The sequence below is a fragment of the Perca fluviatilis genome, chromosome 8 (assembly GCF_010015445.1).
Source record: "Perca fluviatilis chromosome 8, GENO_Pfluv_1.0, whole genome shotgun sequence".
In the NCBI taxonomy this organism is placed as follows: Eukaryota; Metazoa; Chordata; class Actinopteri; order Perciformes; family Percidae; genus Perca; species Perca fluviatilis.
In genome coordinates this window covers 41,008,335-41,027,236 of record NC_053119.1, presented here as the reverse complement: position 1 = coordinate 41,027,236, position 18,902 = coordinate 41,008,335, and the positions used below count along the sequence as shown (strand labels likewise).

Below are 18,902 nucleotides of genomic sequence, written 5' to 3'. Positions count from 1 at the left end.
GGAGGTTAGAACGCCAACACAGAGACAGAGGAAGGGGACGGACATCGGCGAAAAGACGTGCATCCGGCGAAATTTCCTGCGGCACCGGAGCAATCCCGGAAGTGGAACGTCACGGATATAGACTAGGTAATGCTAGACTAGGGTGTTGGGTTAGGAATCGGAGGGTTGCTGGTTCAAGTCTTCGTACGGACCAAAGGGTTAGGGTTAGCAGTTGCAGTTGCAGCTCCCACACTCTGACATCTCTCCATTTGTGCGTGTATAGGACCTGAGCATTGTCCAGTGAGAAAAAACAATGTTTTTCAGGACTGTGTGGAGTGTGTTCTAACAACAGAGTGAAACAATGTCCCCAGTGGGGATCAATAAAAAGTATTCTGCAGTTGCTTGCTTTGCCCAGTTGGTCCAGTCTCGAGTGAAATAACCAGTTTTGCAATGTCAGTCTGTTTAAAGATTTAAGTAATTAAAATCAGTCTTAGCTACATAATAAATGCATCTTTTTACTTTGTAAATAACCTTATTATTAAAAATTATAGTCTATCCCATTGGATCCATAACATGCTTTGACCAGCAGATATTGTGCATGTCTGGTCATTCTGTATGCATTTGGGTCGGTTTGAAGTAACATTGATGTAAATGATAACATATTCAAAGCGTATCTCATCAGTAGACTCAGAAACTAACAAAATGTCCCTTGGACATGAGTATAATCTAAATAAAAATGTGTCACTCTCGTGTGTACTTTGTACTTCTGTTAAAAATGTTAAGCATGTGAAGGAATATCATAACCTTTCTACTAACTAAATATAAACAAAAAGATAAGCGCTGACATTCTCTTCCTTTTTCTGAGAGTGGGGGAGTAGATTTTAATCTTTACAACAACACTGTGGCCTTTACGACAACTTCCTTCCCCTCAGTAGACAACAGCCAACAGTGGTTTGAGCATTTCTTCGCAGTGGGAGTTCTGGGGGGGGGATTCGGCCCTTGACGTGTCATCATGGCAGGATGCATTTGGGATGGAAAGGATGACATCAAACATTTCGGTTCCACAGCACAGGGCTTATATATCTTTATCGGACGCAGTGCTAAGAGTCGATCACTGCGAAGGGAGAAGAAGAAGAACATCATCATCATCATTATCATCATCATCATCATCAACATCTTTTCACTGACAGCATGATGAAGACTCTCTGCTTCACTCTGGGGCTGCTGCTGCTCACCGCCTGCTGCTGCAACGCCATGCGTGAGTGATCTGTGTTTGCATTAGTGGAATGTACATTTACTCAAGTACTGTACATAAGTACACATTTGCTGTACTTGTACTTTACTTGAGTCTTTTCATGCCACTTTCTACTTCTACTCCACTACATTTCAGACATAAATATTTTACTTTTTACTCCACTACATTCATCTGTTACAGCTTTAGTTACTAGTTACTTTACACATTACGATTTTTGCACACAGAACACATGTAGTTTATAAAATGATGTTTGATTCTAAAGTAAACTAACCAACAATATAACTGCTACAAGTCACGCTGAGATGATGAGACCATTAAACACACTGCTGGTTGGATCCTTTACTCTTTCTACAATGGGAGGATGTGTCTGCATTTGGTACTTTTACTTTGAATACTTTGAGTACATTTTCCTGATGATATTTACAGACTTTTAATGCAAGACGTTTACTTGTAACAGAGTATTTTTACAGTGTGGTATTAGTACTTTTACTTAAGTAAAGGATCTGAATACTTCTTCCAACACTGTGTGTTTGTGTCATCTTCAGAGTTTCATGTTTGTTCTGACTCTAACCATTTACCTTCATCACAGCTGAAGCTCTGAAGTTCAACACAGCACCTGGAAACTGCTGCTTCAACTTTTTCACACACAAAATACCAGTAAAGCGTGTGTCCAACATAACCAAGACCCACAGCTCCTGTCAGAATCCGGCATTCATGTAAGTGTGTGCCTCATTCGTCTACCATTTTTTGTCTTGTAACTGGTGATGACATGATGAATAGAAAGATGGATGACCATGACCTCCAGACATCATCACAACCCCACAGCATCCGTTATAATTCATTGAAAACATTGATAAGTTCAGCTATATTCCCAGCCAAAAGCAGCAAACTTTAAACATTATTTTTAGTAGCTAAGACTTATATGTATTTTTTGTGTTTTGACCATTTGTGAACAGCGTTAAACTCTGTCCTGTTTACAAGCTTTGTGGGTTTGACTACTTCCTTTTCTTCTTGTAATCCCCATTCATATCTATACACCCAATGTGTTTCTGGTTAACTTGTCAAATGAACGCAATGTTATAGATGTAGCCTCTTTGTATTGCTCTCAAAGTGCACCAGATTGACGCATTTTAACTTTAAAATGTACATTTTCCTGGCCGAGCATGCCACCGGGGCACTCTCTGATTTTAGGCTTCCCCATTCCTGCCAAATCCCACTTTAACCCCTGATTACTCGAGGACAAAAGACGCACCGGCGAGTCCGAGCGCTGTTTGACAACACTCCTACTCAAAAAGCCATATTACAACATTTAATTTTAGACATATTTACTATTTCATTCATATATTACACTACTTTTGTGAACCCAAGACTTTTGTAAACTAATTTCAAATGTCTGAATGTTCCAAATGATCTCTTTATACATGGCTCTGGAACAATTTTAGGCGTCACTATACAGAAAGCTGAGTTTGTTCTGAACATTTTGATATGAAACACACATGGATCAGTTATATGCAAATAGGATAGCTATAAAAAATGCCCTTAGATCTCAGAGGGTTGAACACAAATAAAAAAAGGTGCAGCTAAGTTTTCTCTTGTGTGTGTTTTGCAGAGTCCATACTATCAAAGGAATACCGATCTGCTACAGAGAAACTTTCCAGTGGGCTCGGGATATCTACAGTCAGCAGTACTACACCGTGGGCAGCGGTCAGCAGCTTTAAAGATGTATCACTGTAGTATTACTGTACGCTTAATTTAGGCTATACTTGAAACTTATGCTTGGTTTTGCACGCCTATAAATACATACTCTTTATATTTGAATAAATGTATTAATGTAATTGCTGGCTATGTGTGTTTTCTGAGTAGATTAGGAATTCAACTTTTAACTTAAACTCTGTTGTCTCTGAGAGGAAATTTGTCTTGCAGCAACACAGAGACTTAGACACTCAGGTACCAAAAAAACCATCAGAAACCCTAGCCCATCAAGTGACAACAGGAAACCTACAGTTAGTTAATTAGTTTTTTTATTATTAGTTTGCACACATTCATAAAAAACCCAATACAACATAAATCACAACATATTGTATGTCTTTCACATAGAAAGAGAAAGTGTGTGTGTGTGTGTGTGTGGGGGGGGGGGTTAAACATAAAAAATATGTAAAAATAAATGATGACAAGAAAGCAAGAGGGCTAGGATCCTAAATGAGGACAATGCCACCCCAACAAAATGACACCCAACATCCCAGATCCCAGATCTTAATGAAGGAGCCATCAGACGCCATGACATCAACCATCCTCTAAAACCACACTTGACCCTGCTGCCATGTGGCCGCAGACACAGGAAGGACTCTTTTTGGCAGAAGTCCTGTTCCACTGCTAAACACAACAGATTTTATCATTTTAGTTATTTCTTGTCATTTTTGATGGTGTTGTGTGTGTTATACCTGCTGCTGTAACAGACAATTCACAGTTTGTAATCAATCAAATTGAATTAATAGCAAAATGATTATTTTTTGCTGATTGATGAAGCTGCAGCTATGTGCTGTGCCTTGTGGAGTCCTGCTGGACTAAAACCCAGAAGACCATGCTTTGCTCCTGCTCATGTTCCTCTAATCAAAATGTTGGCTTCACTTCCAAAGCCATAACAGTTTGCATGTTTCTTTTCTATTTTCATAAACCTACATGGATACATAAGTCAAGAAATGATTGTAAGGCTGTAAATTAAGTATTTCAAAATGTCAGCTAATTAATAAAGTTAAAGAAAATCCCAACTCTGTGTCCCATATCTTTGTTAGAGCCATGCTCTACCGTTTGGTTCTATCAAATGCTATTTAGCTCCAGGTTTCTAAATGATGCTTTCCTTTAAGTAGTTTAAAATAAGAAAATAAAGTCAATAAGTGTCTTTGCATTGTTGAAATAAAGATTTTTCCAATCAACAGTTGTTCACGCTGTGATCCTGAAAGCCCCAAATGATATGAGGAGGTGCTGAATGTAAAAAGAAGCCTCGTTCAGCTAGCCAGTCTGCCGCCTGCTGCCAGAAACATGCAACAACGGGGCAATGGCAAAATGAAAGCCTTCTACATCTTCCACTTCCTCCATCCATCACTATCAGCTGTTAGCTTCAGCAGTTCTCCTGGGGCCAACATCTTGTTCTACTAGTTCAGTAAAAATACTGTTTTAGTTAGAAGTAAATCCACATCACAGACAACCAGCTAATGTTGAAAATAATACATAGTGTCAAAATAAACACTAAGCTAAACTGCTAAGCTAAATAAAATATGAAGTTAAATGCTGAAATAAAACAACGTGTGACCAAATGAACTGAACGCTGCTTTGATGGATATTTTCTACTAATATACTGATTACCTTTATGGAGTAGTTTGAAACCATGGCTACCTGCACAGACCAAATGGGAAACCAGCTGAAAATATTACTACATTTTATTTCTCACCTTATTCTGCATTATGTATGTCTGTTCATGTGACTGCATGTCATTTCTTATTATCAAGCAGTTGTGTTTGTAGGCAGAAAAGCACAGGTGTATTCAAAGCCATTCATGATGGCTGCCTGCCATCATGCTGACTCACTGAAATATCTTACTGGGACACTTGATGGAGTTGAGCCATCATTAAGGTTATTTCAGCTGTTAATTTAACCAGAGCCAGCCCCCAAGTGGGCGGGGCATCCATGGCCCGTAATGCCCATTGGTTAATCTGGCTAAATCTCTGACCCATGAGCGAGCAGCTGTGTTGTATTTAAACACAATTTTGGTCACTTTTCTTTCTTTCAAAAATGGCTCAGGAGAGAGACAATCACCACCTCACCTCCGAAAAGGTCTCCAACAGGATCAGGTACGGCAGGTACATATCAGTAGCTTAAATTATTTTACTAAAGAAATGCTCACTGATATTATATATCAGTTAACGATGTACATGGCATGTTGTTTATACATTCTATTTTAGGCCTACAGTAAATCATCTGTATGATCCCCTCCACCTGCCAGGTTCTCGGCCTGAGTAAATGTTGGCAGAAATGTCAAATGTAAGTGAGTATAATCTCATTAATTATGCCGAAATCCAAAATGTGGTTTGACTTGTGTATTTAGAATATCAAAACTCTTAAGATGGATATCTTGAGTGGTCTGAAATTGCTGCATATGTGATATGTCCTCTTTTTAATAAGAGGATTTTATGATTTAATTAAGTTAAACCTTTTATCTTCAATTCATTAATATAAACTTTTTTTTTTTGTGTGCACAGCCACTCTGTTCCTGGACTTGGCTTCCAGTGACACCCCCTCTAAATTCTACACCTGGAGCCTCCTCATGGCCCTTTTTATTTTATTTTTTTTCTTTTCAACCCAGACTGGTCTAGCCTGCAGCTGGACCCCCACCCTCTACTCCCCGCTGATAGAAACACTCCCCGGGTTTTTTTTTTTTTTTTTTTTTTTTTTCTCTTTGGAGGGGCCTGGCATCCTCTTGCCTAGGGGGGTGGGGGATGGGGCTAAATGCTGGGACCAGTCAGGAACCTGGCCCCAGTGGGGAAGACCAATTTGGCCTCCCCATGACCTCCTCCACCTTCCCCCTTCTGTCATGTCTCACTACATACCCTTAGGACTCTGTGGGGCGTTAAGGCTTTTGGTGGGTGGGGCTACTTTATTGTGGCCCCCACACCCCACAATTTTAATCACACATTAGACTAATAAGGCTTGGGGCACGTTGGAAGTTCCACTGCCTGCACTCTAGTTACTACGCACCTAATCTCGCACAGGGGTTGGGGTGGGGGGGAAAGAGAGTAGTTTGTCCTCGTGTCCTGCCCCTGGAGCCCCACAATGTCAGATCTCAGTTTACCTTTACTACCAGCTTTGTGGAAACTTACAATCAGACTCTGCGGGACCTGCTATTCACGGGGAAGAGACCCAATCATGTCGTCAAGACAATGGCTGGAAGGTGACAATCCCCAACCTAGACTAGGGAAAGGTCTCCAACAGGATCAGGTACGGCAGGCAGGCACATATCTCAACTGCTTAATTTACTTTACTAAAGAAATACACAAGTATATATCGGTTAACTATGTACATGCCATGTTTATTATACTTTGCAGTAAATCTGTATGCTCCCCTCCACCTGCCAGGGTCTAGGCCTGATTAAGATGGCCAATCAGAATTGGGCAACAGCCCAGACTTGAACAAAAGTCTGTCAATGTTCAGCAGAGTGGGGTCATGTTGAAGCTGTGGTGTCGTGGTTCTCATCAATCTATCAGCCACTGACCTCTGAACGCCAGAGGAACGCCGCTCTGAGGAAAGTCACGGAGGGCTTCGTTACAGACGTCTACATGCTTTGTAAGTGGGAAAACCTGCAAAATCAGCAGTGTATCAAATACTTGTTCTCCCCACGATGGATGGATGGATGATCTGAATGTTGGTCTGGTTTGAGGTTGTGGTTCTTATCAGCCACTGAACTCCAGAGAAACGCCATTCTGCTGACCGAGAGGGAGAGGCTGGAGCTCCTGAAGCGCCACAATAAGGAGATGCTTCAAACGATAGGTATTTACTATAAAATGAAACCCCGGCTCACAAACACCCCCACCTCCCTGGTCAATATTTACTTTTCTTTTAGAGGATGATGATGATAAACACCTTTTACGTCTAAGTTTTCAGCTAGAGTTTGTAAAGAATTAACTTGTACATGCTGTGGCACCCCCGCCGCTAATGTTCTTGTAAATCCTCCACATCTACTTCTCCTCTGAAATCTGGTTCTTCTGTCACGCACTAAAATAAAAGATGACAGTAGTCAAAACTCAACGACTGGTTTATTACAGTACAGATGGTTATTAGAGTTTATAAAGACATTAGCGTTCATACAAGTGGGGGCCATTGTGGGAAACCGGTCCCGACCAGTCGCTAGACCTTTTTTCACAGCAGACATTTTGAGTTACCATTTCATTTATATTACACTACTTTTGTGAACCCAAGACTTTTGTAAACTAATTTTTAAATGTCTGAATGTTCCAAATGATCTCTTTATACATGGCACTATACAGAAAGTTTGTTCTGAACATTTAGATATGAAACTCACAGGGATCAGTTATATGCAGAAACTATTTTTAATTCAAGAAGATATGTATAAAAATGCTCTTAGATCTCAGGTTGAACACAAATACAAGAAGTGCAATGGAGTTTTCTCTTGAGTCAACAGGATTTACCCCAGGGACCCTCTGACCTCTAGGGGGGCCTCCAAGACTCCACTCTGTGGCTGGCCTCATCCTTTATTTTATTAAATTTAATAAATTGTATTAATTTAGTTGCAGCTGCTGCACTACACCCTGGGCGGCAGTCAGCAGCTCTAAAGATGTATCATACTGTATTACTATTTAGGCTATACTTAAAACTTATGCTTGGTTTTGCACGCCTAGAAATACGAACTCTTTATTTTAATGAATGTAGTTGCTAGTTGTTTTCGGAGTAGAGTAGGAATTCAACTTGGGCTCTGAGAGGACAGTTGTCTTGCTACAAGGTAAAACACAGACTTAGACACTCGCATTCAAATACATAAAGTGACAACATGAAATGGGTACTTTTTTTTTATTGGTTTGCACATTCATAAAACGCGGCCAGTTAGCTCAGTGGGTAAAGCAGGCGCACATAGGCTATACCGAGGTCCAGGGTTCAAATCCGACCTGTGATTTCCTCCATGTCTTCCCCCCCTCTCTCCCCTTTCTCACCTAGCTGTCCTGTCCATTAAAGGCAGAAAAACCACCCCCCAAAAAAACTACAACATAACTCACAACATGTCTTTAATGAGAGAGGAGCTGGAGAGATCATAAATAGGGGGGAGGGGGGGCTTATAGTGAAACCTCACTACATTTAAAATAAGACATAAAATGAACTCAATATGGCAAAAATAGAATAACTAAAGTAATGAAAGGCTTAAACATAAAAAATGATGACCATAAAAGAATGAAATAATGACTTATGATTAGAGAAAAAGATAATAAAATCAGAAGAGTTAATAAAAGCTGGGGGTTTCCAGTCAGGAGGTGAGATATCCACTGAGCACAAGTTTTCATTCGTCTGATTGTTGTAATGTAACCAAGTACAAATACTTTGTTAGTGTAATTAAAGATAATTTTCACATATCTGTACTTTATTTATATTTCCGGCAACTTTTATTTTTACTCCACTACATCTCCCCCGAGCATCTTAGTTACTCGTTACTACAAAATAAAATCAGAAGAAATTTGTTACACTGGAAAAAAAGCAGGTTTGGCACGCTCCATTCCAGTTGGTGACATAATGCCTGATGCCAAACTGAAAAAAAATCATAGACCAAAACTAAAGAAGAGGAAGCATAACAACTGATAGCGTCATGGAAGCACCTGCTGCAGGCATAACTAGTCCCACCAGACTAGGAAAGGCTGTAGCAGCAGAATTCTCTGCTTCATGGAAATGAGCAGTGCTGCGTATGATTGCAGATAGATTCAACTTTCAATATGCATCAAGATGCAGACTGTTTCATTTCTTCTCTCAAAAGTTGGATGATCTCACGGATACATGTTTATTTACCTAGTCCACTTCCAGGATTGCTCTGGTGCTGCAGGAAATTCCACCGGATGCATGTATTTTGGCCCGGATGGTGGAGGGTGGGGGTGTGATGATGCTTTTATATAGACCTTAGTGGTCCCCTAATACTGTATCTGAAGTCTCTTTTATATAGACCTTAGTGGTCCCCTAATACTGTATCTGAAGTCTCTTTTATATAGACCTTAGTGGTCCCCTAATACTGTATCTGAAGTCTCTTTTATATAGGCCTTAGTGGTCCCCTAATACTGTATCTGAAGTCTCTTTTATATAGGCCTTAGTGGTCCCCTAATACTGTATCTGAAGTCTCTTTTATATAGGCCTTAGTGGTCCCCTAATACTGTATCTGAAGTCACTTTTATATAGACCTTAGTGGTCCCCTAATACTGTATCTGAAGTCTCTTTTATATAGACCTTAGTGGTCCCCTAATACTGTATCTGAAGTCTCTTTTATATAGACCTTAGTGGTCCCCTAATACTGTATCTGAAGTCACTTTTATATAGACCTTAGTGGTCCCCTAATACTGTATCTGAAGTCTCTTTTATATAGACCTTAGTGGTCCCCTAATACTGTATCTGAAGTCTCTTTTATATAGACCTTAGTGGTCCCCTAATACTGTATCTGAAGTCTCTTTCCCGAAATTCAGCCTTGGTGCAGAATTCCAGCCACTAGAGCCAGTCCCACAATGAGCTTTCCTTAGGATGTGCCATTTCTGTGTCTGCAGCTATTGAGGAGGAGAGAGGGGGGGGGGGCAAGGTGGAGGGGGGGGGTGTGGCCTTGACCAACTGCCACTTTGCTCGTTTGAAAGCCATGATGTCTCTCTCTCATGGGTGGGCCAAATTCTCTGGGCGGGCAAAGCAGAGAAAGGAGAGGTAACCTTGCTCCTTATGACCTCATAAGGAGAAGATTCCCTGATTGGTCCATCTGAGCTTTCATTTTCTCAAAGGCAGAGCAGGATACCCAGGGCTCGGTTTACACCTATCACCATTTCTAGCCACTGGGGGACCATAGGCAGGCTGGGGGAACTCATATTAATGTTAAAAAACCTCATAAAGTGAAATTTTCATACCATGGGACCTTTAAATGTCTTCTTTATGACACCATGTGTACTGAATGTACATGTGAACTGAGTTGTTTAACATTCTGTAACTGCTTTATGTGCACAGTGTGTATTTCAACTGTATATTATATATTAATTACTATGTTCTAAATTTTTTTTAGTTTTAGACAGTTTTATATGGCATATAATCAACTGGCCCTCCCTGAATAAATAAAGTTGATACATATGTTTCCATACATGTATGTTTTGATAAATCCCCATCCAGAAGGATTCTAAATGTTTGACTCCGTATTAAATTATTAATGTCATGAGTGTGTTTAAAAGAAGACTTTCACAGCTGACGTTGGGAGTTAAAGCATAACCATGTCAACTTTAATATCAACCATGTACAGTTAGAGACGGAACACATGGTAACACAAAAGAAGAGAAGCAGTAAACAGTGTACATATATATATATATATAAAAAAAGGAAATTTTACAAAAAGAAAATCCACCTAAATGTATGTTAACTTGGTGTTACTGGAAGGGCGAGTGATTCACAAGCATTTCAAAGAAAAATCACTTTTTTTAACTTGTAGGTTCACATAATTGCTTTTCTCTGGACTTAAGGAGAAAACGTAGCATAACGGAGCAGTCCTGAGAAAGTGTACTCGTTGGCATAGATGTATACAGTATATGTGTTCTTAAGACAAGTTTTATATGATAGGTTCTGTTCCGAGTACAAGTTCTGTTGTTATTCCTGGCATATAATATTCTGAAAAATAAACAAAAAAGAGAAAAAAAGGCCACTGAGCAGCCTTCAGTATGTACACAATATAAGCATTTCCATCATCAATCAAACACGTCCATACACGTCATATTTTAGGTGCTGCAGGTGAAAGGTTTGTCTCTGTAGCATTTTGCTTTAAATGATAAAGGGACAAACCTTTCACAGCAGTGCAAGAACGCAGTCGTTCTTCACCCTTACATATAGTATTATTAATATCATCACCACCATCATCATATTAAAATAAAACATGGAAACTCTTGGAAAGGTATATTAAAGGGTAATTACCATTTTCTTCAACCTATTTTCATATGGTTTTGTGTCTAAGTGTCTGATGGAACAACAATCTTTGACATTGGTCCAGTATTAAGAGAGATCGCTGCAGTCGGCAGTCAGTGAAACAAGCTAAGTACTAAGTAAGTTAAAAGGACAATTCTGCAGCTTTTACTTATGTTCACAAAAGTTCTGTTTTGCCGCTGACAGACTCAGATTAATATTCTAAGTGTCTGACAACATTATGGTAAGGATTTCTAAGGAGGTCGACCTTTCTGTTAAAGAGTTAGATCATTTTTTAAACATAAAAACATCCACAAAATTGCGTCTGCTAAAGCCACCAGACTCCATGTAAATAAACTGTCATTTTAGCTTCGTAAAATATACTTAATTCAAAGCTGACAGAAACAAAATTAAATGAAAAGCCGTTTTGGGTCATCTTTCCACTTTTCCAACCATCACAAAAAAAGTTTTGGTTGAAATAAATACATAGTTTACTGATTTACACATGAAAATATGTTGGCTCTATACACAAGTATTGTTTTTTTAAATGGAGTCTGGTGGGATTAGCTCTAGCGACCTCAGATCTGTTTCTGGTTAAACAGAAAGGTCTCAAAGAGGTTTTCTCATTTCAAAGATTGTTGTTCCATCAGACACTTAGACACAAAAACATAGGAACATAGGGTCCTGGTTGAAAAAAAGTTACCCTTTAAATGTTTGAATGTGTCGCAGCACACTGCTTTGGGATTTAACATATTCTGTTAGAGAGAATAGCAGAGGGGTAATATTTTGTTGTGTGAGGAAGCAGTTATGTATACTATTCACAGAAGAAACCAAATTTCGCAAAGACTCAGTGAGATTCATTTCACTGTGCCACTTTCTTGGTGAAACCACACCTTAATTCCATCAGACTTCTCCCCGCCCAGCTGCCACCTTCCCTCACATACACTCTCCCTTCTCTTAACACATACACTCTCCCTTCTCTTAACACACTCTCAACAAGGTCTGGAGTCTATGAGTGTTTTTAATGTGTACACACCTGTGTTAAGGTTTTGAGAAAAATAAAAGAGGGATAGTACGTCTATCTGCAGATCTATGGAATATCTAGAGAACATACTACACTACATACACTACATGTGTACAAATGGCTATGCATGGTCCCTGCCATGTGTTAACTCTGTATTGTAGCTCAGAGGAACTCGAGCTTCTCCTCTTTGTCAGGAAATATAGGAAAATAGAATTTCACAAAAACATGCATTCCCCATGAAAATGAAAAGGTTTCAACAGATAAAATGGTAAAACCCTGCAGAGAGACGAGCACGTGGGCCTTTGCATGTTATGGGCTTGTTGTGTGTGTATGTGTGTGTGTGTCTGTGTGTGTGTGTGTGTGAAGGGAAATGGCATCCATGTCACACGTGGTGCATGTTAAATGTAACCCAGAGGTACGTTGTGGAATGTGCTGAGTGTTATATCTGTTGTTTTTGTGTGTATGTTCGGAGGGCCACAGTAAATGCGAACTTCAAAGGGGGATTAAAAAAAAAGAGTTTGTGTAAAGGTGAAGAAACAGGTCTCGTCTCTTCAAAAGATCTTTCCTTTCTTCTTGTTCTTTTCCATCGTCCTGTGTGAGAAACAAGAAAAGAGACAACATTACAATCTCGTACAACAACGTGGTAACATCATTATTGGGCTTTCCAGGCAGCGCCCCGCAGCCATCTCAAACAGTTGGGTCACCCAAATCCCCAAAAATAATAAAAAAGTTTTGTTGTTTGATTTAAGCCAACAACACTATAGAAATGAACCGAATGAACATACAGTAGTGAAAAATGACATAAAAAGGGAGAGTGACATTTGATAACTTCACTTAAGCAATAAAATACACCCGTACCTAATTTATGAAAGCCTGCATTTTTTTATGTAACAAAGTATCCTTAATAAATAAATATCATAAATGCATGATTGGCATTCGTAGCAAAGCAAACCGCACAGCGTAAGAACATTGCCACAGCAGTAACAATATACAGTTAATGTCCTATTCTAGAAAAATGATGCTAACAATATTGTCAAACCTTTTTTCTATGCATCATTTAGTAGATACACATACTGCTGCCTTAACAAATGAACCAGTTGGCCAGTTAAACCGTTATTAGTCAGCTGTTGAAGAGTGTGAGCGTTACTGACTTGGAGGCGTCCAGTTTCTGCTGCTCGAGGATTCTCTGCTGAGCCTCCCAGTTGACCTTCTCGTCCTCGTACACCCGTCTCTTCTCCTCCAGCTCTTTGTACTGCGCCTCCAAGTTCCTCTTCATCTGTTCGTGGCGCCGCTCCAGCTAAGGGTCAAAACATGACAGAGACTCACTGTTACACGTTCCCATCAATGGCACATGTAATACCCATCAGTCGTTCATTTAGGGCGTTTTCACACGTTTGTTTGCTTTGGTCCGAATCAGTTGATGAGTTTGTAAACTTGGAGCGATTTCCCCCTTGGTTAGTTTTTTGTTTCACACCTAGAAAAATCCAAGCATACCAAAAAGCATCATTACAAATCACGTAAGAAGTTCACTCCTCTTATTGGTCGGATGTGTCTGGGGCGGGAGCAAGAAAGTAAAAACAGGAACAAGGTCCTGTGTTCTGGACATCTCCGTGGTCAAACCAGCTCATTTCATTTAAATTATCAGACTTTGTTTGGCAAGAGACGTTACTACGTCTGCTCTGGTCACCGAGACTTCGCTCTGCTCTGCCGGCGTCTGTCTCCAACTTTAGGGGCGGCTGGTTTGACCTCGGAGACGTGAGTGACGGACGGCGAGCCTGACTGCTGTCCATTTCTGTGAGAGAAAAGCTGAAAGCTGCTACAGTTTGCTGCTCTGCTGCATCGCAGACTGCTGAACACACCTGACTACAGGAGACACTAGCTCAGACTGCTGAACACACCTGACTACAGGAGACACTAGCTCAGACTGCTGAACACACCTGACTACAGGAGACACTAGCTCAGACTGCTGGACACACCTGACTACAGGAGACATCCGCTCAGACTTGTTGGTGTGGTTCGAGGTCAGGTCACGTTTCACCACCAACGAACCGCTCCAGAGTTGGACTGAAAGCGTACCGAGACCACCTCATCAAGCTGGTCTAAGTACGCTCGTTTGGTGCGCACCTGAGTGTGATTAATGCATTCACACCTGCCCAAATGATCCGCACAATCAGGGAAAACCAACTCCAGTGCGATTCAACTGAACTAAATGAGGCAGGTGTGAAAGTGCCCTTACTTATATAACTAGTTTTTGATGTTGTTATCTTGTGCCCCCTCAGCCTGAAGGGGTTGCCCTACATTATCCCTTACATAATGGATGCCTTGAATGGTGACTGACACACACACACACACACACACACACACACACACACACACACACGCACGCACGCACACACACACAAACACATACATGCTCAAACGCGCACAGACACACGCACACACACGCACACACACACACAACCCACCTCAGCCTCTGAGTCCTTCAGTTTCTGCTTCTTCTCCTTAACCTTCATTTCAAAGACCTGCTCCATTTCAGCCTCCATCTTCTTCATTTTCATCACGTGCTCCCTGCGCTCCTCCTCCATCTGTGCCAGGGGACTCCTGTTGACCACGGCGAAGGCACACGTTAATAGTTAGTTGTGATTTGTGTTGATCAACTTTAATAAAACTAAAAACTGCTGTGACAACAAGCCGTCATTGTGTTTTTTTCCCCCCACATCTAAAGTAGTGTGTTCTGTTTCATTAAAATGAGGGAAGTAGTAGTTCCGTATAGAAGGCGTACTTAGTGAGCTGTCCCTTGGTCTTGGTATTGTCCACTCCATTACAGGTGACGGCAGCCAGTTTCTTACTGCGGTAATTCTCGTAGTGGACATTGTTGGTGACGTCCTTTAAATCCTGCATATGAGTCCTGTGGACGGGGAAGAAACAGAAAAATAGATTTACTGTACACTAATGTGGGCATTAGAAGAAGACTGTCAGCCTCTAGTTTTTGGGTAAGAAATCAAGTTGCATTCATGGGAATAAAGCGTATTTTCTTATTTCTTTCCTTTTTCAACCTGGACCCTATTTCCCCATGCATTTGTGTCTGAGTGATTCATGTGAACAAAAATCTTTGAAATTGGTCCAGCATTGAGTGAGAAAATGCTATTAGGAATGATTTTAGCTAAAGTTAATGTTGAACTGGAATCAGAAAGTTCCACACAAAAGCATGGCAGGAAAACGGAAACTTCTTCATCTTTCCATAATGTTGTCAGACACTTATAACATTGACAATGCACATTTGCCCCATATAGGGTGCACGCACACACACACACACACACACACACACACACACACACACACACACACACACACACACACACACACACACACACACACACACACACACACACACACACACACACTTATATAGCTGTCTGAATAACAGCCGTCTTACCTGATCAGCATGTTGCGTAGCACAGTGAAGTCGCAGTGTTCCCCATTCTCCACTGAAAACACACAGGGAGAGAGAGGAAAACAGAGGGAGGGAGAGAGAAAGAGAGAGAGACACGGGTATCAAAATGACTGTACATGAACATATCTCCTTGTAATAATCAGAATAATAATCATTCTGTCTCAAGGGAAACTGATAGTTTTACACCTGTCTTACAGGTGCTAAATTATTGCAATGAACTCTGGGTAAAATAACCAATTTTACTGGGTAAGTGTCAACGGCTTGGGTCTATCTCTGGCTTTGTGTCCACATCGAGAGGCAGTTCCAGCAGAAACAAACTATTGTGTTTTTTTGAGTAAGAAGTAACGGTAGTGTGGGTTATTCCAGGGTTTCTGCAGGTTTCACCAAGTCAAATTTAAGACTTTTTAAGACCATTATGAATGAAATTTAAGACCTTTATCACAACATCAACTGAGCCCTAAATTCAGTTTTTTTTCAAGCCAAGTATCTCTTAACTTGCTCTTCCCCAAAGAATAAAATCTGTTTTATGTCTGCGTTATGATCCGAAAAAGACTTGCGCCAGTAACACGAAAGCTGATTGGCTGCAATTTAAGTTGAATGTTGGTCTCATTTGTAGTCGTAATACAGCAAAGTTATATTTGGACTAGCGAAAGAAAGAACTACAACACCACGGAATTAAAGAAAATGAGCTTTAGAGGTAGTGCATGGACGTAGGAAAATAAAGACCTGTTCATTTTGATTTTGATTTTGAGACCCCGCGGAAACCCTGTATTCACGTCATGATAACACGTACACAGTGTAGTGGTTGTATAGAAAGATACAAAAATGTAAAAATATAAGCAAAACATCGCAGAGTTATTAATCTCTATGGAGACCTCATGGTACAGACATACAGGATTACAGTATGTAAAGTTCATTCATTCATAGGTTCTAAAGGGAGGGGTATGTGTATTGTACAATATGTGTTATAGTAACACATAAACAGAGCACAAAGGGCAGAGGGACATCAGGCCATGATCACATAGGACGGTTGTAATATGAGCATACACTGTTAGAAAAGCCTGTAGAAATATGGGATAATATACTGTGTTAATAAGAAGGAATTTCCTGTAATGATTTTTGACAGCTTCCCCCCCCCCCCGTATTTTAATTTTTGGATTAATAGAAATGTCCTGTTAAAAGGTACAGAGGATATGTTTTTTAAATTTAGAAAAAAAAAATCTGTATTGAATCAACAGAAATGTCCCTAAGCTTATTGGAAAAAAGGTATGATATTGATTTATATTGATATAATTATAATATAGAATTATAATTCTGTGGGTTCATCACTACGAGTGAGCCCTTTCACATTACTAATAGTCAGCACAAGAAAAAAAGCCTCCTATCTGATCACAGCCTTTCACTGTTGGACGCCACATAGTTCTAACGAACAAGAGTTCTGGGTCAGACAACAGCCAACAGAACCCGTCTCATTCCAACAGGGTACAGTTAGAGGAGTGTGAGTATTCATCTCAACAAACAAAAGACATGGTTACACAGTCAGATGGGATTCTGGAAAAGGACTGCAGATAAAAACGGCTGCGGAGGATGTACTGTATGTGGTGGATCTCCAGCCTCCTCTTCATCAAATACGCTGCTCCTTATTGGTTAGCCTCCATCCCACTGGCAGTCAATCATCAGGGGAGCGAAATAAGGAGGACACCTTACCATTGATGAAACTTAAGCAGTCCCGCCCCTTGGCGCCCCAAGCCAGCCATTGACCTTCTGTCTCTTCTAGAGGAGGGAGCTCTGGCGGAGGGGGGAGGGGTACGTTTTTTCAGTTACTGTCTGCTCCCAGCGGGGGCTAAATCTGGGTCTGGAGGAGCTGGGTTCATTATGGCTCAGACCTGGCCCGGTTCGAGCCCAGAATCGGCCTAGGTCTGGCCCAGATTCAGCCCAGATTTGGCCCTGGATCAACACCACAACCTGCATGGGTCCAAGCTGACTGACTAAAGAGCGCAGGGCTTGTAAGAGGGACTGTGGTGGTTGGAGGGGGTGTTATACAGTATGAGGATCTTTGCATGACCAGCTGGGGGGTGCAAGTCTCAATGAGGTAGTAAGTGGGGGAGCTAAGTGGGGTCAAGGGTCATAGGAAGAAATAAAAAGGTTGTAACTAATAGTACACAGATCTTATTTGTTGATGAATGGCAGAAAATACCTGATGCATACTCCGGGTTTTCATTTTGTTTTTTTTAATTTGTCAATCGTGGAGTTTAATGGGAAATCGTTTCAGTCCATCAGGTGTTTTGAGCCTACTAGCACTATGAGTTTAGGCCATGATGATGAACTGCACTGGTTTAATGAATCAAGAGCACACAACTGTTTCAGGACCATGTTGTTACATTCTGAATATGCTAATGAGTGATAACTCATGATGCCAAACTGCATGTTACCTTGATGACTTAAATGAGTTGCTACATGCCCTTCTGGAAATCACTATCTCGCCATTAGCTGCTCATGAACCTATAATGAATCTATAAGCAATGTGTTAGGATGGTGGATCCCAGTCCTTGGTCCAGTGATACAGTGAGACCTGCACACCGTTCTCGCCCTGCACCAACACAACCTATTCAACTCACAGCAGAATACAGGGAGTTGAATCGTGTGGTGAAGCAGGACCGAAATTAAACGGTACAACAGAATGGAATACCACAGGAGCAAAGCATGGAACCACAGCGTTGAGAGTGATGTTTCTATTGCAGCTGTAGCTTCAGCACCAAACAGCCTCTAGTTTTCTCCATGACTATTCACAGCATCAGACCTGGGACAACAAGAGAGAGGCTTTAAAGCTGCTGAGAGCAGATGCTTCAGACATGTGTCAAGTAAGCCTCATCAAATGCACTTTGCAGGATCATTCCTGTTTATTACAACCTTGGTCTTTCGGGGTTGACTATCAAATTAAGTGATAAAAACAAAGACAAAAAACATAATCATTCATGTGTCCCTCTGGTAGATTACGGGCTCTTTTGCTCCCATGGCAACACTTAGCATACACTGTGACATGACAAAATGGGAAGAGTAGAGATTGTTTACGTATTTCTTAGGCATAAGGGATATATATTAAAAGCAACTTATGGAGTAAGACAGTGATGAAAATTGGTTTATGTAGTGGGTTTTGCTCTGGTTCGGCATTTCCTTTTATGGGGGTGGATTTCTTTGTTCACAATGTCTTAGTGTTGAGTTGCAACTAGCAGTATGTAAAAAGTGTCATTTTTTTGCAGCTCTGAAGCTTAGTGCAGCAATTTAAAGTGATGGTAGCAAAGTTTGATAGTTTCTTCCAGATATCAGAGATGGCAAAAGTACTCACTTCCCGTACTGAAGTACAAGCACAGATACTGTGTGTTAAAAAATACTCTGGTAAAAGTAGAAGTACTGATTTAAGTTCTTTACTCAAGTAAAAGTAAATAAGTACAGGCTTGGAAATTTACTTAAAAGTATAGTAAAATTAGCCTTGCGAATGACAACCACCTGGA

General features: G+C 40.6%; 2 protein-coding genes and 2 long non-coding RNA genes across 9 annotated transcripts in view; 3 read left to right on the top strand and 1 right to left on the bottom strand.

Moving 5' to 3' along the window:
- The first annotated feature begins 75 nt into the window (after window positions 1-75).
- Window positions 76-3,069, top strand: LOC120564753 (C-C motif chemokine 5-like). Of its 2 annotated transcripts, none has more exons than XM_039809973.1 (4): window positions 76-126; window positions 1,047-1,237; window positions 1,824-1,950; window positions 2,844-3,069. In XM_039809973.1, the coding sequence occupies exons 2-4, from the start codon at window positions 1,171-1,173 to the stop codon at window positions 2,950-2,952; spliced, it is 303 nt and encodes a 100-aa protein (XP_039665907.1). In that variant the 5' UTR covers window positions 76-126; window positions 1,047-1,170; the 3' UTR covers window positions 2,953-3,069. The 2 variants fall into 2 exon arrangements, with proteins under 2 accessions (XP_039665907.1, XP_039665908.1); XM_039809974.1 differs by having other exon boundaries at window positions 111-126; window positions 1,078-1,237.
- Window positions 3,070-5,036: 1,967 nt separating this feature from the next.
- On the top strand, window positions 5,037-5,528 carry LOC120564752. Its single transcript, XR_005640141.1, has 3 exons — window positions 5,037-5,091; window positions 5,194-5,272; window positions 5,491-5,528. It is a non-coding gene; the product is annotated as an uncharacterized LOC120564752 (long non-coding RNA).
- Window position 5,529: 1 nt separating this feature from the next.
- Window positions 5,530-6,789, top strand: LOC120564751. 2 transcript variants are annotated; one of them, XR_005640139.1, is made up of 3 exons: window positions 5,530-6,226; window positions 6,364-6,571; window positions 6,666-6,789. It is a non-coding gene; the product is annotated as an uncharacterized LOC120564751 (long non-coding RNA). The 2 variants fall into 2 exon arrangements; XR_005640140.1 differs by having other exon boundaries at window positions 6,334-6,571.
- A 3,424-nt stretch (window positions 6,790-10,213) lies between these two features.
- LOC120564750 (septin-7-like) overlaps window positions 10,214-18,902 on the bottom strand; it is a 56,171-nt gene continuing 47,482 nt past the window's right edge. For all 4 annotated transcript variants that reach the window (XM_039809968.1, XM_039809970.1, XM_039809969.1 and 1 more), the window contains 5 exons: window positions 15,373-15,424; window positions 14,719-14,844; window positions 14,402-14,537; window positions 13,088-13,233; window positions 10,214-12,527 (listed from right to left, as the gene is read on the bottom strand). In XM_039809968.1, the coding sequence (XP_039665902.1) occupies window positions 12,488-12,527; window positions 13,088-13,233; window positions 14,402-14,537; window positions 14,719-14,844; window positions 15,373-15,424 (500 nt within the window). In that variant the 3' untranslated portion in view covers window positions 10,214-12,487. The remainder of the gene's footprint in view (window positions 12,528-13,087; window positions 13,234-14,401; window positions 14,538-14,718; window positions 14,845-15,372; window positions 15,425-18,902) is intronic.

Coding starts and splice junctions, on each gene's coding strand:
- LOC120564753 (XM_039809973.1), top strand. CDS start 1,171: ATGATGAAGACTCTCTGCTTCACTCTGGGGCTGCTGCTGCTCACCGCC. Junction 1,238..1,823: donor CTGCTGCTGCAACGCCATGC/GTGAGTGATCTG, acceptor CCTTCATCACAG/CTGAAGCTCTGAAGTTCAAC. Junction 1,951..2,843: donor TGTCAGAATCCGGCATTCAT/GTAAGTGTGTGC, acceptor TGTGTTTTGCAG/AGTCCATACTATCAAAGGAA.